General features: G+C 64.4%; 2 protein-coding genes across 2 annotated transcripts in view; both read right to left on the bottom strand.

Moving 5' to 3' along the window:
• Positions 1–1,850: 1,850 nt before the first annotated feature.
• On the bottom strand, positions 1,851–19,709 carry NAPA (NSF attachment protein alpha). The gene is made up of 11 exons (XM_051837353.3): positions 19,492–19,709; positions 10,973–11,052; positions 8,982–9,098; positions 5,592–5,638; positions 4,990–5,067; positions 4,613–4,668; positions 4,458–4,542; positions 3,799–3,903; positions 3,249–3,317; positions 2,922–2,972; positions 1,851–2,378 (listed from the first exon to the last, which is right to left on the bottom strand). Exons 1-11 carry the CDS (start codon positions 19,587–19,589, stop codon positions 2,277–2,279), a joined length of 888 nt encoding a protein of 295 aa, XP_051693313.1. The 5' UTR covers positions 19,590–19,709; the 3' UTR covers positions 1,851–2,276.
• A 134-nt stretch (positions 19,710–19,843) lies between these two features.
• Positions 19,844–26,218, bottom strand: part of ZNF541 (zinc finger protein 541) — a 40,942-nt gene continuing 34,567 nt past the window's right edge. Inside the window, exons 14-16 of the mRNA XM_070062033.2 lie at positions 22,637–22,777; positions 22,368–22,549; positions 19,844–22,283 (exon numbers count right to left, since the gene is read on the bottom strand). Coding sequence (XP_069918134.1) covers positions 22,115–22,283; positions 22,368–22,549; positions 22,637–22,777 — 492 coding nt within the window. The 3' untranslated portion in view covers positions 19,844–22,114. The remainder of the gene's footprint in view (positions 22,284–22,367; positions 22,550–22,636; positions 22,778–26,218) is intronic.

Here is a 26,218-nt window from a genome sequence, read left to right as displayed (position 1 = left end):
TGGAAGGTAGAAGAAACATAACTGCTCCTAAGGGTTTCCCACTAGCGATTTATTCCAAATTTGGGCATGCCGAGGTGGGCACCCTTTTGCAGGTGGACTGAGGCAGAGTCGCCTACACACTCCCAGGCAGATAAACAGGCGTACCGGGACCCAAACAAAATAACGCCACAGTCCGTTATTTTTAACAATATTGCCTTTAAGGATTTGGGGGTGCGGCGGGATAAGCCGCCGCCTGTGACATGGGCGTCTCATAAGGCCACCGGTTCAAGTCCCGGCTTCTCTGCTTCTGATCCAGCTCCCTGCTCATGCACCTGGGAAAGCAGCAGAGGATGGCCCAGGTGCTCGGGCCCCTGCATCCACGTGGGAGACCCGGATGGAGTTCCTGGCTCCTGGCTCCCGCGTGGATGTTACTGGCATTTGGGGAGTGAACCAGCCATCCAAACTCGCTCTGCTTTTCAGATAAATAAAATGTCCAAATAAATTCGTACTTCAAGGAAAAAAGATCCAGCCGTCTATCCTAGCAAGTCACCATTGCCCTTTGGGAGGCAGGGCTGCTGTGTCACGCTGGGCCCCTTTACCCTGACTCCTCACGTCTGCTCTGCAGGGACCAGCGGTCCCCCGGCCCTGTCATTTATTCAGCTTCTGCTCTGTGCCAGGCCGTGTTTTAGGTCTGTCCCACCCCGTCCTTGGCTGGGAAGAGATGGAGGCGGGAGGTAATCTAGTGTCCCCGGAAGTCCCCGGCTGGCCAGTGCCTGGTGTGAGCTCCCGCCACCCTGTGCGGCCGCACAGCCCCTCGGCAGGACCCCTGAGGCAGAGGCTGTGTCCCCTGTGGTGTCGGCCGAGTCCCCAGCCCCAGGCTGATGTGATGCAGGCACCTTAGCCCTTGGGAGACCCAACAGACACGGGGTTTCCAGAGGCAGACGTGATGTGGTGTGTGTGTGTGGGGGGGGGGGGATGCCCGTGATGACTCCAGGTTTCTGGGCTTGAGGATTTGGAGCGGGAGCTCGGCCCAGTGCAGTTCTCTTAAGGCCCGGCCATTGCGTTGCTCCAGGAATCCTCGCAGGGTGAGTGTAAAGTGGGCCTGGCTCTGCCTTGTCCGAGTGTCTCCTGCAGGCTTGCACGCCACGCGGCACCTGTAACCCACCCCCTACGTTCTAAGTGGAGACAGTGGAGCGGCTCCTGGGTGGGAAGCGGAGCGTCTGGCTGCACCCATGGAGGCGTCCGTGACCAGAGCAGAGCACCAGGACTCACGCGGACATGGCGGGGGCTGGAAGCAGGTGCTCGCGTCGCTTCCTCGGCCAGCGCCCAGGGCAGACGCTGGGAACGGACCGCGGCTCTTGGGAAGAGCTCAGCAAAGCAGAGGTTTTGGGACAGGGAACGTGAATCCCGCCTGCATGGCTTCCAGGTGCGCTGGCCGGGCACCCTCTCCCAGCAGCCCCTCGCTCTGGTCACTGCCCCAGGCCGCTGCCTGGCATCCGCCCACCTGCTCTGGGCCAGGGGGAAGCACCCGCAGCAGACCTGCACTGCACAGGGTGGGCGTGGCCAACTCCCGTGTCCCTTTCTGTGACAGAGGGGGCTGCCGCTGCCAGCACATTCAACCTTCCTTCCATGTGGACACCAGGTAGGATGGGTGGTCCACAGGCCGCCTCCCCCTCCTCCACCAGCTCTGACGGCTGGTATCAGCCAGCCCCCACCTCTCCTCGGCCAGGGGAGGTCGGATCAGGACCCGCGCCCTCCCCAGGCCCACAGAACCTGAAATCTCCAGGCCAGGTCGCCTTGGGCAGGTGCGCCCTCCTCTTCCCAGAGGCCCGGGGGCCCTAGGGGAGTGGAGGTGAGCGGGAAGACTCATGCAAAAGTGGTATTTTTTATTCTCTTTCTTGAGCCAACTGCAGCTTCTGGCCAACAAAACCTCAGAGCGTTAGGGCAGGAGCAGGTGCAGGGCCTCGGGTCTAACCTGAGAGGTTGGGGCTGCTGGGGCCTGGGCAGGGAGGGGCAACTCTCAGGGCCACTTGTGCCTGCAGCTCTGCTGGGGGACACCGGCACAGTCAGACTCCGGCCTCGCGACCCAGGGTCGGGGCAGGGCGCCCAGGCCGACCCCGGTCCCCGGTGGCACCCAGAGCAGAGAGGTCGGAATCGGAGGTTGTGTACAGCCGGTTCTGGGGTGCAGATGGGCACCTCGGGGGCTTAAATACATGGGCAGGGGGCGAGGGACACGGCGAGAATGGGGTGACTGTCCAGTGGGCAGGCCTGGCCCGCGGCGCCCCGGGGCAGCAAGCCTAGCGCAGGTCCTCCTCGTCGCCCTGGATGGACTTCTTGATGCGGAGCAGCATGGTGGTCAGCCACTGGTCCAGCCGCGAGATGGAGTCGTACTCCTTCACCTGCCGGGGCATGTGCTCAGCCCCAGCCGCCACGGCCCCTCCCGGCCCGCCCCCTGCCCCAGGTCTCTGGGCTGGGGGTTCTCTCTCAGGGGGAGAGAGGAGGGGGACAGGCCAGCTGGCGGCACTCCAGGCAGGGCAGGGCCCTCGCCCGTGCTGTCCTGGGCCATTTCCGGTTTTACGGCATTTTCTTTACTAAAGTGCTAGCTGTGTGGGTGCCCTGTCCTGCCCCGGGGAGGGGTGGCTGCAGGTGAGAGCGCTCGGGGGGCAGGGGGCGTGGGGTGGGTTTGGTCCCCATCCTCAGTTAGGGGCCTAAATTCCTCCAGGGAATTCGGCCGGGAGAGGCAGGCCTGGCTGACATCTTCCAGAGGACCAAATTAGGCCCTGAGATGGAGACACAGAGTTCCAGAACAGCCCAGCCCAGCACAGGGAGGGGCGGGCTGCGGGGACAGGAAGTCAGCCCCTCCCACCTGCCCCATCCGCTGTTCCCGGGTCTCTCCAGGGTGAGCCGGGGTTAGAGAAGGTGACGTTCCGAGGGCCACTCACCGACTCCGTGTAGCTGTCCACGTTCTGCTCCTCGTGGGCGTCCAACAACTTCTGCAGGCGCAGGGCACAGGGGTCAGGCCTTGCTTGCCCGTCTGGGGCCCTCACGCCACGGGGGAAGGGCAGGCTGTGCTCCCACCCCACCCTACCCTGTCTCGGGGAGTGTGTGTGTGACGGAGAGAGGGAGGGAGGGAGAGGAGGAACCCAGGCTTCCGGCCCTGACTGTAAGGAGAACCCAGACAGAGGGAGGCGAACCCTCGGAAGACTGTCGGACAGCCGGAGCCCGCGCCCCCCGAGGCGGGGGCAGGGCAGCGAGGGCCTGGCACTCACTTTCATCAGCTTGCACTCCCGGGAATCAGAGAAGGCTGGGAACAGCTCCTCATACTTCTGGACAGCGAGCTGGGCGGGTGAGGGTTGGGGACAGGGAGAGGGCAGTTAACAGAGGGGCCTGGCAGCCCTGAGTCAGCGCCCTGCCCCTCCCCTGCGCGGGGCCCCCTGGCTCTGTGCCCAGCGGTGCCTCCGGGAGCCGAGCCTGGAGCCAGCCTGGCTGTGGAGCGGGCTGCAGGGGAGGTGGGCGGTGGGGGCAGGTGTCCAGTGCCCAGCCTGGCCTGGCGGGGGAGGGGAGCAAACAAGGCAAGCCTGGCCCCTCACACCCTTGACCCCTGCGTGAACCCTGGGAGGGCCAGAGGGCAGTGACCGTTCAGCGCACAGGGCGGGGGGATGTGAACCTGGCCCAACAAAGCCATGGGGAGGGCCCGGGGGGCCGGTCAGGGAGGGCTTCCTGTGCACAACAGGCTGGCCCGCGGGGGGCGGCAAGGAGCCAGAGCGCCCCCACCAAGGCGGGCGGCCAGCCGCGAGCGAGCTGGGGGCCTGGGCTCACCTTGGCGTTGAGCATGTCGATGCAGAAGTGGCACAGGGCCGCCTTGAAGAAGTAGTCCTTGGCGCTGTACTTGAGGAGGGGGCTGTCCATGGCGGTGGTCCCCACCTGTAGCCAGAGCCAGCACTGTGACCTCAGGCCCCTGGGGACAAGCCCTGCTAATCTGGGACCCGTGGGCAGGGAGACAAGGGCCTGGGTGAGCACCTGGAACCGAAGTGACCAGGACCAGGACCTGATGGTGGCCGGGGTGGGGGCTGAAGCCAGGTGACCCTGGGCCTCGGGGCGCCTGAGACCATGGGGAGAAGGCTGGCGCGTTGGCGGGCAGGGGGCGGCAGCCACGGGAACAGGAGGCAGCGCCCGCCCCTCTCTCCCCCCGGGGCCAGCTGCTTGCCTCCCTCATGGCCGTGGCCCAGCCCTCCTGGCACAGCCGTGGGAGCCGCGTGACACTCCCTGCCTCCCACCACGGAGGAGGGCCCCAGGGCCGCCCAGGCCTCCCATCCTCCCCAGGAAGCCACGTGCGAATGGGCGGGAAGGGGACACTGCACCGCAAGGGCTGGGCTGTGGGTGCACACGTTAGCCTGGCCGTGCACCAGGGAGGCCAAGGGGGTGACAGAGCGGGGAGTGGGTGAAAGGAGAGGGGGGCCCTGGGCAGGGGTCCCCACCTGTTCATAGATGTCGATGGCTTTCTGATACTGCTCCAGCTGCGCGGCGTAGCCGGCCACCTTCAGCAGACACTTGTTGGCTGAGCTGCGGGAGGGGCGGGGTGAGGGGCGGCAGGTGGGCCGCCGAGGGGCGGGGCAGGCGGGGGGCCGGGTACCTGTTAGACTCCTCGCCTTTGTAGTAGTCCGCGGACTGCTCGTAGTGGGCAATGGCCTGGGGAGACACGAGAGGGAGGGGGGCAGGGAGGCCCCTTTCCTGGGGCTCAGATATCAGAGAAGCCCAACCCCCGGCAGGGGGGTGAGAGGCTCCGCTCTCATCTTCTCAATGGGGGGGGGGGGGTGAGAGGACCCGGCCCCGCCCCCCACCTTCTCAATGTCCGCGGGGTGGGGGTTGGAGGCCCTGGTCCTGGCCCCCGGCCCCGCTCACCATCTCAATGTGGGGGGGGGTGAGAGGCCCCAGCCCCGCCCCCCACCTTCTCAATGTCCGCGGGGTGGGGGTTAGAGGCCCTGGTCCCGACCCCCGGCCCCCGCTCACCTTCTCAATGTCCACCAGCTCTGTCTCATAGATCTCGGCGATGGAGATGTGGTGCTTGGCTGCGATGGTGAACCGGCCCTGGGGTGACACAGAAGAGGTCACTGTGGCCATCGACATTCGGCCGTGGCTCTTCAGGGTCCTCCTGTCCAGGCCTTGGGACGCCCTGGGTTCCCGGGGGCTGAGCACTCTCCGACCGGCCTCAGCCTGGTGCGCAGTAATCACAGGGATTCCCACAGCCCCAGCCCACCCTCTGCACAGTGGGCGAGGGGAGGCCAAGAGGCAGGAGCGGGCAGCGCCCAGGCCGTGCAGGTCATCCATCACTGGCTCCTGGGCTGCATCGCAGGCGCGGGGGTGGGGAGGTGGGGGCTGAGCTCCCTTGAGGCTCTGCTGACCCTTGGGCCAGCCTCACTGCTGCGAGGGGCCGGCTAGGCGAGGCAGGCCAGGGGAGAGTGGGACTGTCGTGCTCCTGTCCCAGCCAGCCTGAACCAGTTGAGGGGACCACTCTCAGCTCAGGGAGCCCGCAGGTTCCCACATCCCCTTCCGCACCTGCTTGGCACAGAAGGCAGGGCCCTGGGGGAGGGAGGGGCAGCCGGGACCCTCACCATGTCCGTGTAGATCTCGATGGCTCTCATCAGACAGTTGATGGCCTCTGTGGAGAGAACAGGGAGGTGGGAGACATGAGAGTGAAGTCCTCGTAGCAGCCTGCGGAGGGGAGGCCGGGCCTGCCCGTGGATCCCGGGCACCCAGAGGGGTGGCTGGACTGACTCGCTGGGCAGTCTTGCAGCAGGGCCCCTCTCCCACGGTGCCATGTCCGGAGGACGGCCAGCTGCCCGTGGGTGCTTTGAAGCAGGCCTGCCTTGGTTCTCAGGGGCGTGGCAGGGCCAAGGGCAGCCGGGCCTGGTGCAGTGCGCTTAGCGGCTGCGGGCTGTGCACACTGACGCCTTGTGTATGCCCTTGCCAGCTTCCTGCCCCACATCCTGGTGAGGGGGCGGGCAGGCGGACACAGCTCTCGGTCCCCCGATCTGGCCTGGGTACCTGCAGGTGTCACCAGAAACCCAAGCACACCAGCACAGCACCAGAGGAGGAACTGGCTACCTCTGCTGTGCCATCTCTTGCAAGACTTCAAATTTGGGAAAGGTTTTTTTTTTTTTGTTTTTTTTTTGACAGGTTATTTGGAGGAGAGAAGCTGAGTGGGAGGCGTCTTCCAGCAGACGCGAGCTCTCGGGTGGGCATTTTTAAGAACATCACTTTAACGCATCTCAGGAAACGGCTGCTGGCAGGCAGGGGGGCAGCAGGGCCCGGGCAGACCACGGCAGCGGGGTGCTACCAGGAAGCGCAAGGCCTATTGCCTGCTCGGGGGGCTCTGGGCCTTTGGCTTGTGGTTCTCGGGGAGTCCAGGCTCTGAGCAGAAGGTGGAGGGGGTCTCCACAGGCTCTGTCCAATTCTGAAAGGTTTCTGGAGACCCCCAGAGGATACAGAGAACTCAGGGTGGGAGTCGGCGGGCGGAAGCGAGAAGCAGCTGGTGCCAGCGCACGTGCGTATTTCATAACAGAACAGAGCCGGAAGCTGACACAGAGCCGGCCGCCAGGCCAGGCGAGGTGCAGAGGAGTGAGCAGGCGCACCCCGCACCCTGCCACAGCCCAACCTGGGGGCCCGGCTTCTCACGGGCTCCCTCTCCTGGCGGGAACGCTCAGGACTCGCAGCCCCACACCCCAAGGGTCCTGGTGGCAAAGGCCGTTCCCCAGTGCCGCGCCAGGCCTGCCGGCACGGGCTCCCCAGCACCACCAGCGAGGCTGACTCCCAGGGAGCAACATGGACCGTGGGGCAGAGTCCGCCTTGTGCCTCTCCTCGCTCGGGGAACTGCTTTCCTGGAGAGAGCCTGACGCCCTGGCCCGCTCCTGGCCAAGCTTCTCACGCTCGCCAGCTCGAGGCTTATCTCGGGTCCTCTGGCCCTCAGACACAGGGAGCTGCAGGGGCTTCGGGAGTGTGCCCGCCCACGGCGGGGGCCGAGGCCCAGCTCGCTGCGCCCCCCCTGGCAGCAATCTACTCAGCTGGGCTTCTGCCTCTCAGGGAAGCCCTTCCAGACTGCGCCGGCGCCCCAGCCCAGCCCTGCCCCTACACAGGGCGGAGTCCAGCGGGTTCAAGACGCCAGGTGGCTGGAACTCAGCAGGCACCCAGTAAATGCAGCAGGGAGCGAGGCGAGGGAGCTGCGACACTCTCCTGCCTCAGGCATGGGTGCATGCACGAGCGTGCACACACGCACACACACACACACACACGAGGCCTCCCTCGCCCAGTCCAACAAAAGCAGCCGCAGAGGCTGTGAGACTGTGAGCACCCTTGACAGCTGCGGCATCAGCTCCCCCTCGGCGCTGTGGGGCCAGCAGGCCACCCCTGCCAAGGGACAATGCGGTGACGGGAGCCAAATCCTTTCCTTCCGGCCAGGAGGCGGTGGCGGGTGTCAGGCCATACCAGCTGTCTCTGGAGGCAGGGCCCGGCTGGTGGGGTTCCCAGGGGTCCTCCAGGCACCCGGCCGAGAAGCAGAGTGCGCCGGGAGCCCACAGCTGCCCACCTCACGGTGCAGTCCTTGCCCCAGGCCGCGGTGGGGGTGGGTCCCCCCAGGAATGTGAGCTCGGCCCCGCCCCCGCCGGCACGGCCCTGACTCAGAGCTTCTGCGGCAGTGCTGGGCGCCACCGTGACGCCCCTCCCTGCTCAGCACCAGGTGCCCAGGGCTGCACTGTCCCAGCTCGGGGCCCCGCCCAGGGCAGGCTCCCACACAAGGTCTCCCCGAATCAAGTCCGTGCCTTCCCGCATCGGCTCCTCGAGGCAGCCCTGGGATCAAAGGCCGGGAGCAGCCACCGCCCAGAACAAGCCCTGCCAGCCACTCTGGCCTCGCCAGGCCGCCCAGTTCCCCAGGGGCAGAGGAACGGCCTGGGAGGAGGGGTCCGGCTGGGAGAGTTGAGGCTCCTGAGGTGACTCAGGCACAGAACAAACGCAGGGTCACTGGGGTCACCACTGCGGCCCCACACAACCACTCGGCCGAGCCCCAGCACATGCCGCTCAGGCCAACACGCGAGGCAGAGGAGAGCCGCCTGGTCCACGCCGAGGGCCAGGCCCTGGCTGGGAGTAAGGCTCCCAGACGCTGTGTGCGCAGCGCGAGGCCTCCCTGCAGGTGACTCCAAGGCGACACTTCCTGCTTGCTTGTTCTAGATGTCCGCCTTTTCCGCCCTCCCGGGGGCTAGCCGCGGGAGACGGGCATCTGAACTCCAGCAGGCTCGGGATGCGCTCGGCAGGGCCAACTCTGCTCCGAGTCAGCCCCCCGGCCGCCCAAGTCCTCGGCCGCAGGCCGTTCCCGGTGCAGAGGAGCCGGCGACAGCTTCCGCTCCTTTTTCAGCGCTGCCTCCTACCTGGCTGCTCTTGGCGCCGCCCCTCCCCTCTGTGAGTTAATTCCGACAAGAGAACAGATTTCCCTCCCTCCCTGGCAGGCGGTGGGTCTGCATCGCAACGCCCACTCCCAAATGCTCCCGGCTCCGGCTGCGTGCCGTGTCTCAGCGGGAGGCAGGGCCTGGAGCGGACACCCATGCCAACCGCAAGGAAGGCAGCCAAGTCTGAAGCTGACACCCGTGCCGCCAGCGCCTCCCCGCCACCTATCACATGGCAGCCGTGCGGAAACCCGAGGGTACGGGGTATGTGTGTGTGTGTGTGTATGCTCCCAGAGGCCGAGGGCACTGTGTGTGTGCGCACGTGTGTGTGCACGCTCCCGGAGGCCGAGGGCACTGTGTGTGCGTGTGCTCCCGGAGGCCGAGGGCGCCGTGTGTGTGTGTGTGTGCGCGTGTGCTCCCGGAGGCCGAGGGCGCTCTGTGTGTGTGCGCGTGTGCTCCCGGAGGCCGAGGGCGCTCTGTGTGTGTGTGTGTGTGTGCTCCCGGAGGCCGAGGGTGCTGTGTGTGTGTGTGTGTGTGTGCCCGTGCGCGTGCCCTCCCGGAGGCCCTCACCTTGGGGGTCGGCTTTCTTGAACGCGTTGCCGGCGTCCACGAAGCAGGTGGCTGCGTCGTGCTTGCTCTGGAGCTGCAGATGCAGCTGGGCGGCCTGGCAAAAGGCGCTCCCGGCAGCTGTAACCGGACACATGGATCTCAGGGGCTGCACAGACACTGCCCCCCGGGGGGTGGGCTCTCCAGAGGGGCTGTGACCTCAGGAGGCCCACCTGGGGTCTCTGACGGAAGTGGGAAGCTGCCTGAGGAGGCGCCCGAGCCCAGCACCTCCAGGGCCGCGGCTCCAGACCCAGGGCGAAGGCGGGCAGTGCTCAGAGCTGGGAAGGGCAGCAAAGCGAGTGAGGGGCCGGCACTGCGGCACAGTGGGCTGGGCCGCCACCTGGGACGCTGCCATCCCATATCTGAGCGTTGTCTGGGTCCCACCTAGCTTCCTGCTAAGGCACCCCAGGAAGGCAGCAGTCGATGGCTCAGGCGCCTGGACCATCGCGCCTACGCGGGAGGCCTGGATGGGGTTTCTGGCTCCTGGCTTCAGCCTGGCCCAGACAGGCTGCTGCGGGCATCTGGGGAGTGAACCAGCGGGCGGGAGTCTGTCCGTCACTCTGCTTTTCAAGACGCACCCCCGCATCTCGTGGTCTTGGCTGTCCTCACCAGGGGACCCCGGGTCACCCAGGAGACAAGGGGGAGGCGGAGCCCCGGGGTGTTTGGAGAAGAGAGGGCAGCCAAGATGACCTGCACACCTGCCAGAGCCCTGCTCGAGGGTCTCTCCCACCCCCGGGGCCTCTGCTTGTGTTTCCTGGAGCAGTCACGCAGGCCCCTGTGGCCGAGGCACCACAGGGCTGGCACCGTGAGGCACACAGGCCCACGCTGAGAAACGGAAACAGGGAGTGGGCGCAGACAAGTGCCCTGCCGAGGGGAGGAGGCCCAGCTGCGCCCAGGCTGCCCGGCGCTCGCCCACAAGCAGAGCCCGCCCTCGGGCCACGGCTCTGTGCACACACCTGCCGCAGGGCTTCCTGGAGGTGGCGGGGCCTCCTCTCCCCGTGGGGTCGGCAGCCGCCTCCCTTCCCCTCCCCCCAGGCTGCAACCGGGGCTGAGGCTCCCCGAGCGGAGGAGGCCCAGGGCCTGTCCCCTGACCCCAGCGGCTGCAAGGCAGAGCCCTCCAGGGCTCGTGCCGTGACCACGTCATTGCTGCGAGAGCTCACGTCTGGGAAATGGCCTGACTTCGGTCTGAGCAGCTGGGGGTGCGGTGACACGCGGCACACACACACCTGTGTCTGCAGACGACCGGTCTGCGGCCTGACACTGGGCCGGGCCTCCCCGAGGGATTTGTGCAAGCTCAGGAAGAACTCAGGGTGCTCAGGAGACCAGGGACACTCAGGACGTGATGGGGAGTGCCCTGCCCCGTCCCCTCTCCACGCCCCATCCCCGGCCTATCTCCTCGTAGCTGGAACGCTCCTCCCTGGGTTCCAGAAGCATCTCCCGCCCAGTTCCTGGATCTGACCTCGCTGGCAGCGGAAGGTGTGGTTTCTGGGACCTCTCCGCAGATCCTGCGCCTGGCTGTATTCCCGTGGCCCCGGGACAGGGACCCCGCAGTCACAGCCCAGTGTCCGAGACCTGGCTATCGCCTACCTGAGGGGCGCTCTGGGCACAGGCCGGGCCAAGCCTCAGCTTCCGAGTCCACAGGACAAGGGTGTTAGTGGTGCTGACTGGGCTACATACGCACTCTTGGGACTTGGTAGGCCCCAGCAAGGGGCAGCTGTGGTCACACTGGCACCACCCACATCCCGAGTCCGGTGGGTACAGTAAGGGGCAGTTTCCAGGAAACCCGAGAACCTGAATTTACGGAGAAATCTCTTGATTGAGACTCAGTAATCCACCAGTCCCTGTCCTTTCTGTCCTTCGCCAAGGCCCTGGGACCCAGGCAGGCCAAGGGGCAGAGCAAGAGACGGCAGATGGCCCGCAGGTGGTCTGGAGAGGGGTGCGTAGACGGCACGTACCGCTCCAGTTCTTGGCCATCTTGAACATGTTGGCTGCTCGGGCGTACATCTCACAGGCCTCCTCTATCTTAGATGAGCCCCTGGGGGAAAGCAAAGGGACAAAGGTCAGGCATCGTCCCTGCCTGGTGCCAAAGAGGATGCAAGCCTTGTGCCCGGGACAGCGGGGATGAGCCCCTGCCACTCCCACGGCCCCAGCGGCAGCTCCCCAGCTCCCTGAGCCTGGGGCTCCAGCCTCCCCCCCAACCCTGCAGAGAGCCGGGGGGCACTCCCTGCAGGCCCCTCTGCCTCCCCAGCGCCTGCACACACCCGCCCGCCCGCTGTGGTTCGACGAAGCCCTCGCAGCCCCAGGGGTGCCAAGGCCAATCCCACCCTACAGAGGGAGAGCCTTTAAAGACGTGTGCATGAAACGTGCTCATTTGTTTTCAAAGAGGGTAAGAATAGAAGTACGTGTGTTTACATAAACACGAAACATCCCTGGAAACTCCCCTAAGCCAGCGAGAGCATCTTCCTCCCAGGGGGAGCCGCAGCGGGGCTGCGTGGGAGACCAGCTCACCGCACACCCTCCTGAGCGCCGCCTGCGTCTCTTTTTACCATCTACACATTTGATCTATTCAAGAAAAAAAATTATTTTTAATACCAAGAGTTATATTTGGCTCTGTGGTCCAGCAATACATTACATTTCTATCAATTATCCCAAGAAACCAATCAAGGGAACAAAGACGTTCAGCACAGCACTACTTAAAGTGACAAAAGAATCCTCAAACCCAGCTGTGCAACAGTACCGACCTGGGAAGTACACGGGGGTGCACCGGGACAAGATCACTAGCTCAAGGTGGGCAGGCAGACGCTGCTCTCCTGTTGACGTACCCCCCGGATGCCAGCAACAGTGGCACTGGACCGGGGAGGGGGAGGAGGGAGCCAGGAGCCTGGAACTCACTCCAGGTCTCCCACATGGGAGGCAGGGACTCGAGCCCTCACCTGCTGCCTCCCGGGCCATGCTAGCGGGAAGCTGGACAGGAAATGGGGCTGGGACTGGCACCCAGGCACCCCCATCTGGGACGCGGGCACCTTAAACACTGTGCTGCCAAACGCCTGTCCCAAGGGTACATTTCTTAAAAAACAGCACACAGGGCAGCCCGTCTGCGCAGCTTCATCCTGGCTGCCCAGCTGCCTGCCCAGCAGCGCCACAAGCCACTCCTGACTCAGGCCTCAGGCCTCAGGCCCCTGCCCTGCCTGCGTCCTCCCCACCCCCATAATCAAACCGGGCTCAGCCCCTGAGGTCTGCGGTCCCCCGCCCTCAGCACCAGCAGAACCGAATCCACATTAACAGATGTCAGACGCCGTCTTCTGTCTGTGGGTCTGCAGGGAGGGGAGAGGGGCCGTGTCCCGGTCAGAAGCTGCCCTCGCCCGCGCCCTCTGGCTGAGTCCCAGAGACAGGGACTCGCCGGCAGCAGCAGCTGAGGAGGGCCTGGGTCCCAGCACCGCCCCGGCCACGCTCCCCGGGACCCGCGGGGGGCCCAGGATTTCTGACAATGGTTCCAGGAGATTCTGACGATGGAGGGGGGGGCGAGCCAGGAGGAGGCAACTGAGCAGGACTGGCCACGGGATGCAGCGCCCGCCAGCCAGGAGCCCCAGGGCTGGGATCCTGCCCTCCGGAGCCCAAGGCACAGCAGGCAGAGGTCTGTATTGTTATTTCTTAAGTTTCTATTTATGTATTTTATGTGAGAGGCAGAGAAAGACACAGAGATCTTCCATCTGCTACTTCATGCCCCAAACGGCCACAAAACAGCCGGAGCATGGCCAGGCCAAAGTCAGGTGCCTGGAACTCCATCCAGGTCTCCCCGTGAGTGGCAGGGACCCAAGCCTTGGGCCACTCCTGCTGCCTCGCAGGGAACACGTTAACAGGAAGCTGGAGCCAGCAGCAGAGCCAGGACTCAAACCCAGGCCCTCTGACACGGGTGTGCGCACCTCACGTGGCGGCTGCACCGCTCTGGCCAAGCTCCTGGCCTCGGCCCCGTGGGGCTCCCGGGGCTGTGCTGACATGACTGAGCGACACGCTGCTCCCACACTCACCCGCCACGTCCCCAGCACCCTGGGCTGACTCCCTCAGGCCCCGCCCCGGCCGTGGGGAAGTGAGGAACTCCCACCAGCTTCCGGCAGAGGACTCAGAAGGTTCCTCCAGGCCTGGTAGGAAAAATGCCTCACGGGCCGTGCTGTGGCACAGTGGGTTAAGCCACCGTCCACAGCGCCGGCACCCTGATGGGCCCCAGTTCAAGCTGTGGCTGCTCCACTTCTGATCCAGCTTCCTGCTAATGCGCCTGGGAAAGCAGCGGAAGAGGCTCCAAGTGCCTGGGTTTCTGTCAGCCATGTGGGAGACCCAGAGGGAGTTCCTGGTTTCTGGCTTGGGCCTGGCCCAGCCCCAGCTACTGCAGCTGTTTAGGGGTGAGCCAGTGGATGGAAGATCTCTCTCTCTCTTCCTCTCTGTAATTCTGACATACAAATAAATAAAAGAAATTAAAAAAAAAAAAAAGCCTCAGAGGATTTCCTCTGGAATGTTCTCTGAACAGGACAGGTCCACAGACCTGGATCACAGCTCCGGCCTCTTAGGCCCTGCCCTTCCCTGTGTGCATGACCAGGTCCTCTGGCTCACCAGGCAGCAGAGGCCCAGAAACGGCCCCGCCTCCCTCCACCCAGCCCAAGCCAGGAGCTCAACCAGGAGCTGTCAGCGAGGTCACCGTGTGTCACATCCACGGAGCAGACACAGCACAAAGCCTGGGACTGGCCAGCCCCGCCCCAGGTCCACGACTCTAACTGTGGGGTACCCTGCTCAGCACCCCTCCCCCACCGGCCTCCTGCTTCCCCTGAACACTGGGCCTGGTCATCCCGCAGGGCAGGGCAGGGCGGGGCTCTGGCCCCCTCCTCCTCCTCTCGAGTGGGAGGGGTCCCCTGGGAGGGAGAGACCCAGGAAGCCGCTCGTGGAGACGAATTGGAGACGAATCTGAGCGGCACTGTGTCAGTGACCACAGCAGGAAGACCGGCCCTCGGCAAACAGGGACCAGCTCTCCAGGGGCTGGGGTTGGAGGGCCTCTGAGGACGTGAGGGTGCTGCTACATCCTCAGTGATGACCAGGGAGCCACCCATGGAAGGGGGGGCAGTCAGGCAGCAGTCGCAGCAGGTGCAAAGGCCCTGAACAGAAACCAGTGTGGCAAGTTCAAGGTAGAGGAACGGGCCAGGATAAGGGAGTAGGCCCCGTACTAGTGTAAGAGGGGGGTTCCAGCAGGGAAGCCGTGACCAGAAGGCAGAGACCCCAGCACCACAGGGCTTCCTCTCCCAAGCCAGGCGGGCTCCCAGCAACCCCTCCGAGGGTGTCCCCAGGCCTCCTCCCTCTGCCTGCTGTGTGAGAGGTGGGGGAGCTGGTGAGCCCCTCGCCTGGGGGGGGCAGGGGGAGCATATGTGACAGTGGCCCTCCTCCCAGCCTCCTGGGAACAGAGGGAACTGGTTTGGACCGCCGGGCGCAGGGCTGTCTATAATTACCCTCTCCCCCTCCCAAGGCGGGGGAAGCAGTCTTGGGCCTCCCAGGCGCAGCCACCACCCCCGTGACGCCATATGGAGGGGTGAGCGCATGCCAGCCCGGCAGGACCAGGGCCAGGGCTCCGCGGGGCAGAGGCCCAGCCCTGCTCGCCCCTGCTCCATCCCCTGGGGCTCCCGGATTCCAGAAACATGGCACTGTCTCCCTGCTGCGCCTGCCACCGCTCCCCACTGGCCTGCAGCTCCTGCAACCTCAAAAGGCAGGCAGGGGCGGCTCCGGCAGGCCTGAGATCCCGGTCCCCCACCTCAGACGCTGGTCCCACTGCCCTGACTCTGTGCCTGCACCCTTGCACCTGCTCCCAAGCAGTGAGAGGCCTGGAGCCCACAGGGAAGTGGCAGGGCTGGGAAAGGAGCCCCGGGCCCTTGCCTGTCCCTCTCTCATTGACCCAGAGGCGGGCAGGTGGGATCTTGTCCCTTCAGTAGCCCCCCCGCTGAGAAGCAGGCTCTGGCCTGCCCCGGGGGTGTGACAGCGGGCAGAGCCACGGACTCCTGCAGGCGCCTCCACCTCTACCACCCGGGGGCGCTGCAGCAGGGCAGGACAAATCGCTGTCAGTCACCAGCCAGGCCTGGCTTCAAATGCCAGCTGCTCACCCGCCAGCCTCAGTATCCTCACCTGCCGCTAGGGAGAAGCCCCCACACCTTGCAGGGCTGCACAGGGCGGGGGGGAGGGGAGAGAGGACAGGGCGCACCCTCCCGGCCCGGCCCCCTGCAGGTGCTCAGCAGAGCCGCATCACTCCCACAGGCCCCACCGACAGCAGATTCCAGAACTGCGGCCCATTTCAAAGGCTCAGCACCTCCTCCAGCTCCAGCCTGGCTAAGCGCCGCCCTCCCCTCCCGCCGTGATGCTGACGGTGCTGATCTGGGGACCCAGCTCCCCTCTGGACTCAAGCTCAGAGGCAAGCCCCTTGCATGCCAGCCAGACCACCCTTCAGCACGGCCCGTGAGCCAGTGAGAGAGTTCAAAGGCCCCTCGCGGCCCCATCCCAACCGGGGGAGCACGAACACCTCTGGGCGACCAGGCAGCAAAGCCTGGAGAAGCCCTGCCTGCCCAGGAAAGGCCGCACCTGAGCCTGGACAGGAGGCACCCAGCTCTCGGAGAAGGCGGGCCTGGGCGCCGCTGGGCACCGCGACTCACCCGGGCCTCCGCCGGCTCTGCAGGCAGAAGGGTCTGCAAGCAGAGCTGGGACCCCAGGCGAGACCGCAGCAGGGCAGCTCCTCGATGCTGGCAGGGACTCTGCCCCCGGGGGCTCCTGGCCCAGCTCTCCAGCGATGATGCCCACAGAATACCTGCCTCCTCCAGCGCCCCCGGCTCCACGTCGGGCGCTGTGCCTCTCGCTCTCCACAACAACCCGGAGAGCAGGGAGCACCTGATTCCCACTCACAGAAGACACGCCCCGGGCAGCTGGGCCAAGAGGAGACACGTTCTTGTCCGGGAGTTTCTGGGGAGGTGGCGGGACTCAGTGGGGACGAGGTGAAGCCCCCGGGGGGACAGGGCCCCGTCACCCGGACCTGCGCAGTCCCCACGAAGGAAGCCCCGGCCTGCAGGACCAGCTCGCCGAGCCCCACCGGGAACGCGCCATCCTCTTGTTGCTTCCGGAACACAGGTCTGGGCTACTGTATTTCACTGCCCCTGCCTGGGGAAAGTTCCGGAACAGCTCTGACCTGCTGCTGGCTGCTGCCCTGCCTCAAAGCCCCCTGGGGTATGGCAGCCCAGAAAGCCCGACCAGTGAAGGCTGCAGACGCCCAGTGGCCAGCAACCCCCTCCCCCCCAGGGCTGGGCTCCCCTCCCAGGCCTCACGGGCTTGGGAAGCGGCCATGGCTGAGGGTCCCAAAGCAGGGAGAAGCCTGCCGGCCCCTGGCTTCGCTCCCTCTCAGAGCTGGGAGACTGGGATGAACACCCTTGCTTGCTTTGTTTTATTTTTTTTGACAGGCAGAGTGGACAGTGAGAGAGAGAGACAGAGAGAAAGGTCTTCCTTTGCCGTTGGTTCACCCTGCAATGGCCGCTGCGGCCGGTGCACCGCGCTGATCCGATGGCAGGAGCCAGGTGCTTCTCCTGGTCTCCCATGGGGTGCAGAGCCCAAGCACTTGGGTCATCCTCCACTGCCCTCCCGGGCCACAGCAGAGAGCTGGCCTGGAAGAGGGGCAACCGGGACAGAATCCGGCGCCCCAACCGGGACTAGAACCCGGGGTGCTGGCGCCACAAAGCGAAGGATTAGCCTAGTGAGCCGCGGCACCGGTTGTTTTCTATTTTTTAAAGATTTATCTACTTGAAAGGCAGAGTGACAGAGAGGAGGAGGGTGGAGTGGACAAAGAGAGACAGAGACATAGAGATCTGGGGTTGTGCCAGTCCGGAGCCAGGAACCAGGCCCTCCACCGGGTCTCCAGCACCTGGGCATCTGCTGCCTTCCCGGGCACACTGGCAGAGAGCTGGATCAGAGAGGAGCTGCCGGAACTCAAACCAGCGCCCCGATGCGGGGTGCCAGCGTCGGGGCAGCGCAGGCCCCAAAGCTGCTTCCTTTCTCCCGTGGAAGACTGGGGGGGAGGGGCTAGAGGGCGGCAGCTCCCCGAGACCTGGTGTGCCGCGCCCTCCCCACTGCAGAGCTCTGGGGGCTCGGCCCTGGCCCTGGCCCTGGAGCAGCCGCTGCGGCACGGCAGGGCAGAGTGAGCGCCAGGCCGGGCAGCGCATGCTGCTCCAGCACCTACGGCGATGTCTCTAGGCCTCCGCTATCCACGGGGCTTTGGCGAGGACGGAAGCGCCAGGCCCGGCGTCAGGAAGCACGGGCGGCAGCGTCCCCAGTCGCTGCTCAGACCCAGCACTCTCCTCTCGGGCTCGGCTCAAGTCCAGGCCCTCGCTCGCTCGTGGCCTCACCTTGGCCCAGCCCCAACCCCCTGCACTAAACCTTCACAGGCCGCGCCTCACAGCTCCGCAGCACACGGCTCCCCCGATGGCCCATCACGCCCGAGGGAGACCACCCCTGGCCGTCCCTGTCACCAGGTGAGGCCTTTGCTCACAGCACTCATGCCAGGCGCCGTCCGCCCGAGTCCTGCAGGCTTTGAAGGACATCACCCAGCCCACCTTACAACCAACAACCCAGCCTCACTAGTCCACGCCAAGTGTCGCGCTCCCCATCCCAACCCAGCAGCCTGTCCCAGGCTGGCTTAGCTGCCCGCCCCCCCCCCGGTGCAGCCCAGCGGGGCCCTAACCCTGGGCCAAGGGCACCAGACACCACCAGCCACCCTCAGAACAGCGCACTTGAATTACACACACGCATGCGCACACACACGGTCTCCACTCAGTCTACAACAAAACCCATGAGGACCCGGACGTTTTCCTTTGCTGTTATCCCACCTCCAGCAGCAAGGGCAGGCTCAGTCTCCTGGAAAGACCCTCCCCCCCCCGCCTCCCAGACCCCCTTCCCCGGCTTGCAGCAAACCCCAGTCCCATTCCCCGTCCTAAGCTCGGCCTCAGCGGCTTCCCGCTGACCTCCACTACCCCTCCCCGGCCCCCGTGCCCTGACCTCTGCTACCCCTCCCTGGCCCTGACCCCCCAAGGTTCCAGCTGACCTCTGCTACCCCTCCCCGGCCCTGATCCCCCAAGGTTCCAGCTGACCTCCGCTACCCCTCCCCGGCCCTGACCCCCAAGCTTCCAACTGACCTCCGCTACCCCTCCCCGGCTCTGACCCCCCAAGCTTCCAGCTGACCTCCGCTACCCCTCCCCGGCCCTGACCCCCCAAGCTTCCAGCTGACCTCCGCTACCCCTCCTGGGCCCTGACCCCCCAAGGTTCCAGCTGACCTCCGCTACCCCTCCCCGGCCCCGTGCCCTGACCCCCCAAGCTTCCCGCTGACCTCCGCCACCCCTCCCCAGCCCCGTGCCCTGACCCCCCAAGCTTCCCGCTGACCTCCGCTACCCCTCCCCGGCTCTGACCCCCCAAGCTTCCAGCTGACCTCCGCTACCCCTCCCCGGCCCCGTGCCCTGACCCCCCAAGCTTCCCACTGACCTCCGCTACCCCTCCCCGTGCCCTGACCCCCCAAGCTTCCCGCTGACCTCTGCCACCCCTCCCCGGCCCCGTGCCCTGACCCCCCCAAGTTTCCCGCTGACCTCCGCCACCCCTCCCCGGCCCCGTGCCCTGACCCCCCAAGCTTCCCGCTGACCTCCGCTACCCCTCCCCGGCCCGTGCCCTGACCCCGCTAAGCCCCGCGGTCCGCAGGCCTTCCCTGCCCCTTTCGGCTCCTGAGCCGCTCCCCGGCTCCCGCCTGGCTCTCTACCAGCCCCCATCACCGCACACCTCTTTCCTTGCAGGGCACTCCCAACACTGCCAGCCACCACTTCGGAGCGCTCGCCATCCGCCAGCCCAACGCCGCCCGGCTATCGACGGGGAGATTAAAACTCACCCAGGTCGCGGGCTGAGCGGCAGCCGCACCCCAAAGCCCCTCAGTGCGGCCGGCCCTGAGCTGCCGCCAACTTCCGTGGGCGCCTGCCGCATGGCAGCCGCTAGTCCTGTCCCCAAGCCCTCAGGCCCTGTGCGAGCCCTGTCCTTACCGAAGGGCTACGCAGCAGCCCCCTGCCTGGGCTCGGGAAGGTCAGCCCCTTGGGCAGGTGGCCCCAGCCCCAGGCCCCGGCGCGACCCCTCAAACAGATCCCCCGAGGGCTTGAGAAGGCTTTGGAACCTGGCCCCCGCGGCTGGTCCCCGCCAAGGCCACTGCCCGTATCCCCTTCGCCCAGGTCTCCGCTGGCCTCTGAGCCCGTCTTCAGCCTGGATCCCCTTCCCCGCCTCAAGAGGTGGTCGCCCGGGCCCGTGGGTCCCCAGCCCAAGCCCCTTCGGCCCTCTCCCTGGAAACCGGCCCCCGCACCGCGCCTCCCCCGCCACCCCAGGCCGTGACCCCTGCGGCCCCCAGCCCAGGTCCCGGCCGACCTTTCGGCCTGGTTCCTACCCGAACAGGCCTGAGAAGAAGGACTGCGAGTTCTTCACTTTGCGCTCCGCCTCGGCGAGCAGCGCCATCGCCTCCGCTTCCTTCCCCGAGTTATCCATGGCGGCCGCAGAGCGAACTCAGCGAACCGCCCGACCCGGGCCCTGGGAGGACTCAGGCCCGGCCGGGCCGCGGTACACAGGTCCCGGGAGCTTAGCTGGCTGCGTTGACGTCGCACCGGCGCGCGCCGCCCGAGGCCGGGCACCAGGTGACTGGCACTGGCCAATCAGGGACCTCGTAGCGCGGCGCGCTCCCCGCTGGCCACGCCCCGGCAGGCCGCCGCGCACCGCCCCGTGACTCTCGACGCATGCGTAGCCACCTGTTTTGCGCCTCTCTTCCGGATGCTCCGCACCCACCACCTCGTGACGCCGCACTAGCCAATCGTAGCCCTCACCGTCAGGGACCCACCCCCAAAGTGCTGCCGCAGTATTTGCCTTTCCACCAATCAGCAGCCGCTCTCTGCTCGGGTCCGCCCCACCTTGCGGAAGTTGGGCACGGGTCAGCTGGAGCGGCGGCTGTCACGTGACAACTTCCGGCGCACGCCTGGGTTTGACAGTTCTCTTGCTCGGTGTTTTAGTCCCGCCTCTAAGCCTTGTCTCGCGTGGTTCCTTTCACTCGAAAAGGCCTCAGTGGGAAAAAAGGGGAGCGTTCTGCTTTCTCTTGCGCCCTCTGCCGGCCGATGCTGAAACTGGCGCGGGAGGCCCGTGCAGTGCTTGACAGATGGGAGCGCCTGCAGCCGCGCGTGCGAGATTCAGGCGAGAGGGGGACGCAGGGACGGGGCAGAGAACGAGAGGCGTCGCCCCCGGAGCTTGTTTCCCAGGGGCCGGACTCGCCAGTCTGAGCCGCGGGGCCGCGCAGAGCGTGGGGCGCTGCTGGCGCCGCGGGGGGCCCCTCTCGCCGTGGGCCCTCCGTCCTGGCGGCTTCCCCGGCCAGCCGTCCGGCAGGGAGCTCGACCTGGCCGCTGGCCGCAAGTCAAGCTGTCTGCCTGCCGGCGGTTCCAGCATTGCCTGGTGTCTTGATCTTGATTTTTAGTACTGCTCCCCTTCCCTAGTAAGAGCCGAGGGGGCCACGGCTGCTCAGTGCAGGGTGGCGTCGGATTGACCTCAAGAAGTCAGGGCACAGACGCTGGCCGGCCACACGGTGCCCAGATCGGCTTGTTCACTGCATCAGAGGTACCAGCCTAATGGCAAGCGTGGGGAAGCTGTGGGGTCTGGAGTTTTGGGAACCTATTCTGAAAAGCTGCTTTACAGAGTCAGGTTGCAGGGCCCGCCCTGTCGCGATCCCCATTCTGAGCCTGCGAGGCACAGGAGTCCATTTCTTTCCAGAGCCCCGCCCAGCATGGGACCGGCGTGTGCACGCGCAGTGCTGTGCGGGGCTGGGGTTGACTGACCAGGGCACGGCAGGCCGACCTCTCGCCCAGCTCTCTTCCAGGAAGCGCTTTCCCGAGCCGCTGCTTGTGGCGGCCGCTGTGTGCGGACCACAGCCTCGGCGGACGTCTGTCTGGATCGCCACAGGCAATTTCGGTCCCGTGCCTGTCCAAGCAGCACCGGTACCAAGCTGTCATGTGTTTTAGGCTGTCGGATGTAAAGCAATAGGCAACCAGTGCACCTGGAGGCCCTTCAGGGAGGTGTCCAGAGCTCACCTAGGGTGGGGATAAACCCCGAGTGCCCCGGCACAACCGCGTCATCCCCTGTCCCACTGCCAGGGATCGGCCTGGAGGTGCCACAGACTACTGTCCCGGCCAGAGCCACCAGGGGAGCTGCCCACGTGCCGGTCTGGACTTCAGCGCGAGGGGGCCAGGTACTGACGCTGGCCGCCACGGGTCCCTGATTCACGCAGTCACTGGACCGCCTGACCCAGCTGACCCGGGCGTCAGCCACGGCCAGCGGTGCGCCCAGCATCAGGGCCCACAGTCACCATGTTCACCTGTTTGTTGCTGCTGCTTCCCCTCCCCAAATGGACGTCCACGAGCTTCCCGCCGCGTGAGCGGGCAGGGCCTCACACGGACCGCAGCAGCTGCTGAATGGGCGCTCAGACCCCGGGCCGCTCCTCCACGAGGCCTGGGGCAGGCACAGCCTCAGGGGGGTGGGCCGGCAGGGAAGTCAGAGACAGCTGCTCACGAACCCAATTTAATAAGATTTACAAGGGGACACGTACAAAAACACGTAACAACGTACAGGTCACGCAAGACGAGGCCCCGCCGCAGGGAGGCCCCGCCGTGGCCGATCTGGAGATGTTTTCCCACTGATTCTCTGCGTTTGGCCTTATCTAACGAAAGGAACCGGACCCCACAACCGAGGCTAAGATTTAAGAGCTACCCAGACCTAACTTTCCCTGCCCGGTCTTCCCGCTCTGAGGTGGAGGTGAGCGGGGAGAGACTATCACCCAAGGAGAACAGCGCTCCGCCCCGCCCACAGGGACTCCATTGGTGACATTGTGTGTCTGCCGCGTGTGGCCACGCGGCCCCCAAGTCTGCTCGCAGGGCTGGCCCAGGGGGGCAGGTGCGGGGTGCCGCAGACACGGGGGAGGCCCGAGGGAGGGAGGACAGAGCTGGAGGGCCCCATCCAGACCTGCTGCTGGCCAGCAGTCACCACTGCAGGGGGCCGATGGCGGCCCCCAGCTCCTCCTCCTCCTCCTCCTCCTCCTTCAGCTGGAAGGGCTTCACCGGCCACTTCACCCTGACCACGGGCTCCACGTGGTCCTGGAGGCGGTGCCGCTTCATGTGGGCGTTTCTGCTCTTGATCTTGTCAAACACCCTGCAGAGCCAGAGGACGGGCAGGCCTCAGAGACGGAAGTGTGGGGCTGCCCCGAGGGACCCCAGAGCGGGGAGAGGGCAGTACCTCTCGCACTCGCGGCACGGGAACACGCCCTGACTCTCCACGCTCCCCGGCGCCTCGGGGGTCCGCCGGGGGCCGGCGTTTGGGCTGGAGTTGAGGATGGACTCCCTCCGGAAGCTCTTGGTCTTCATCTTGAAGTCGGGCGTCGGGCGGTGGCTGGGCGTCTCCCGAGGGCTGCCAGTGGCCTGTGCGGAGGCAGAAAGCAGAGGAGGCAGGCGGCCTGGGGCTCGCGGGCCTTTGCCAGGGGCCCTGCCGCCCGGCCCCTCCGCTACCTTCTCCTCTGGCCTCTCCGCCTCCTCCGGCTCTCGCTTGGTCCTCTTTTCCAGCCCCGGGACCCGGCCGCAGTCAAACTTGAGCATCTTTTTCCAGATATAGTAATACTCCACACACTGTGCCACCGTCTTGGTTTGGATCTGGTGGGGACGACACAAGCAGTGCTGGCCCCCTGGGACTGGCCCCATAGACCAATGCCGCCCCCTTCTTGGGAGAGGACTTGCTGTGTCTCAGGGGGGCAGCAGGCCCAAGTACTGGGGCCCCTGACACCCACAGGGGAGACCTGGATGGAGTTCCTGGCTCCTGGCTTCAGCCTGGCCCAGTCTTAGGGAGTGAACCAGCAGATAGAAGACCTCTCTCTCTCATGCTGCCCCTCAAATGCATTAAAAATATTTTAAAAATAACTTCTGTGAAAACAAAACAGAAAAGTTTCACTGCTCTGGCACAGGTTCTCAGGGAGCTAGGCTGGCGGCTGAGTGTACTCCCGGAGACACTTTCCCCCAGGGGTCTGTGCCAGCTCTGCGCGTGCGCACAAGCTAGGAGCCGGCACATGCACCGCCTGGCTTAGAAACAACACCGCACAGAACGCTCCCACATGACACGGAGCAACAGGGGCCAGACGAACCATCCCCTCCAGACAGTGAGGCAAAAGGGGCAAAATCAGCCACTGGCCAGGGGAGCCCGAAATGGGAAACTCGCTACCTCTTGCCAGCTGGTGGCCTTGAGTTTCTGGGCCACAGCCCGGGAAGAAGGACTCTGGGCAGAGCAGACGGCCTGAGGTGGCCGCGAGACTGAGTGTCCACCTGGAGCACAGGGTGGGGGCGGGGCCGGGGGGACACCGCCTGCAGGACGCTCCCCAGGGTGGAAGGAGTTCCCCCAGTCAGTGCTGGACAGCACACGCCAAGCCGGGGAGTGGCCATCAAAGGGAATGAATGGACATGAGCCTTCATCCCAACAGGGCCTGGAACAGAGCCTGCCCCCAGCAGCCGGGGCATGGGGTGCAGAGGTGAGCAGGGCCTCGCAATAAGGAGCAATTCCCTCAGGCAGAGAGCTGCCCTGTCCCATCCAGAAACCCAGAAGCCAATTCAAAAGCAACAATGTGGGTGTGAGAACAAAGCGGAACCACATTAGTAGGAATGCAAACGTACCCAGCACACAAGGAACTGGAGTCAGTGCAGGAATCAGGACAACCAGCAGAACGTTCGCACACAGCGCAGACGCGGGAGGAGCGACAGCAGCAGTGACACGGACCTCACACAAGCCGCTGGGATGACAGCTGCGTGCCCAGCCGCCCTGAAGCGACCGACACACGGGTGGGGTCTCCACCAGTAACCGCGGAACACTCTGCAGCACTCAACCATCAGTCAAGACGTGGACCACGTTCGGGGCTAGCCGCGCTGTCAGTGAAGGACAAGGCATTCTCTGCCCACTGCAGTGACAGAGGACTCGGCAAAGTCCTCGACACACGGAGCCCAGTCCCTCACGGTCGGATCGCAGGGGAAGGAGAGCGCCTGAATGGGAACAAGCTCCCGACACCTGACAGTGCTGACGCAGAAGACACACCTGCTTCGGGCTGAGAGCGGCCTGCCATCTGCAACCTCGGCTCTGCCTTAATAAACAGCACCACCACCACAACCACCACCACCACCAACAGCAGCAAAGAAAAGAGAGAGAGGGAGGGAGAAAAAAAATAAACCCAAAGCAGGCAGAAGAAAGCAAATAATACAAAGCACAACTCAATTAAACAGAGAAATCAACAGAACCAAAAGCTGACTCTGTAGATCAGTAACTGCGTAGACTTCCGGCCGGGCTGATGAGCAAGGTCAGGACTGAGGGCGGCAGCACCCTGACAGGACGCCCTGGCTACTGCGGCCAACAACCGAGATGAAATGCATGATTCCTTGACAGGCACTGTTCACTCTAACTCAAGAAGACAGGATAACCTGAATAGCCCCGTGTCTGTTACTTAAGTTGAGGTTACACTTCAAAACCTTCCCACAGGGGCTGGTACTGCGGCGTAGCAGGTAAAGCCACCGCCTGCAGTGCCGGCATTCCATACGGGTGCTGGTTCGATTCCCGGCTACTCCATTTCTGATCCTGCTCTCTGCTATGGCCTGGGAAAGCAGTGGAAGATGGCCCAAGTCCTTGGGTCCCTGCACCCGCGTGGGAGACCCAGAAGAGGCTCCTGGCTCCTGGCTTCGGATCAGCACAGCTCCGACTGTTGCAGCCAACTGGGGAGTGAACCAGTGAATGGAAGACCTCTCTCTCTCTCTCTCTCTCTCTTTCTTTGTGCGTGTGTGTGTGTGTGTGTGTGTAACTCTGACTTTCAAATAAATAAATAAATCTTAAAAAAAAAAAAACCCTTCCCACAGGCTGGTGCTGTGATGTGGTGGGTTAGGCTGCACCTGCAGTGCCAGCATCCTAGATGGGCACCGGCTGGAGTCCCAGCTGCTCCACTTCCCATCCAGCTCCCTGCGCATGCACCTGGGAAGGCAGCAGCAGGTGACACAAGTGTTTGGGCCCCTGCCACCAATGTGGGAGATCAAATGGAGTTCCAGGCTCCTGGTACAACCTGGCCCAGCTCCAGCTATTGCAACCTATAGGGAGCAAACCTGTGGATGGAAGAGCTCTCTGTATCGACCTCTCTCTCTCTGAAACTCTGCCTTTCAAATGAATAAAGAAATCCTTTTAAAAAAAAAAACCTTCCCACAAACAAAACTCAAGGCCCAGATGGCTTCACTACCAAATATTTAAGGAAGAAGTAAAACTAACCATAAACAAACTTTTCTAAAAAAGATGTGGGAATACTTTGCAACTGAATCTCTGAGGTCAACATTACTCTGACAAAGATCTTACGAGGCAAGAAAACTAGAGACCAACATTTCTGTGAACACAGATAAAAGTTCTCAGCAGAACCTTAACAAGTGGAATCCAAGAACAAATAAAAAGGACAATGCACTACGATCAAGTGGACCTCATTCCAGAAATGCAACACTGGCTTCACATCCAAGCATCTACGTAGTCCACTCAAGTGAACAACTATGTGAACACCTCAGTAGACGCTGAGCAAGCCCTCTTATGTCCAACACCTGGTTCTGATATGAGCTCCCAGCAAACTAGACGGAGCTTCTTCAATGAGACAGGGCATCTACAAACCCGACAGCTAACACCACAGCCAGAGGTCGAGACTGGATGGCTTGCCCTCTAAGGTCACCGTTTCCAGTCGACACTGCACTGGGGTTTCTGGGCTGCAGCAATCACACGGAGACAACGCTGATGGGCAGGAACAACAAAACCGTCCTCACTGGCAGACGGCATGAGCGTCCATGCAGAAGAGCCAATGGCATCTACAGAAAAGTGGCAGAACCCTGAGTTGGGCACCAACACCGCAGACCCACTGAACTTTCAGTTCTATGCACCTGCCACAAACCATCAGAAATGGAAGTTTTTAATAAGTACAACTTATAGCTGCATCAGAAAATAAGAAGTATGAGGAATAACTGAAAAAGATGTGGAGCAGCTGTACACTAAGGACTGGGAGCAATCATCGACGACCTAAGTGGGGAGACAGACCTGCTCAC

Source organism: Oryctolagus cuniculus, chromosome 18, assembly GCF_051225735.1.
Source record: "Oryctolagus cuniculus isolate XC-2025 breed Fujian yellow rabbit chromosome 18, ASM5122573v1, whole genome shotgun sequence".
Classification (NCBI taxonomy): domain Eukaryota; kingdom Metazoa; phylum Chordata; class Mammalia; order Lagomorpha; family Leporidae; genus Oryctolagus; species Oryctolagus cuniculus.
The sequence above is the reverse complement of the archived record's forward strand: the minus strand, read 5'-3'. Positions and strand labels throughout refer to the sequence as shown.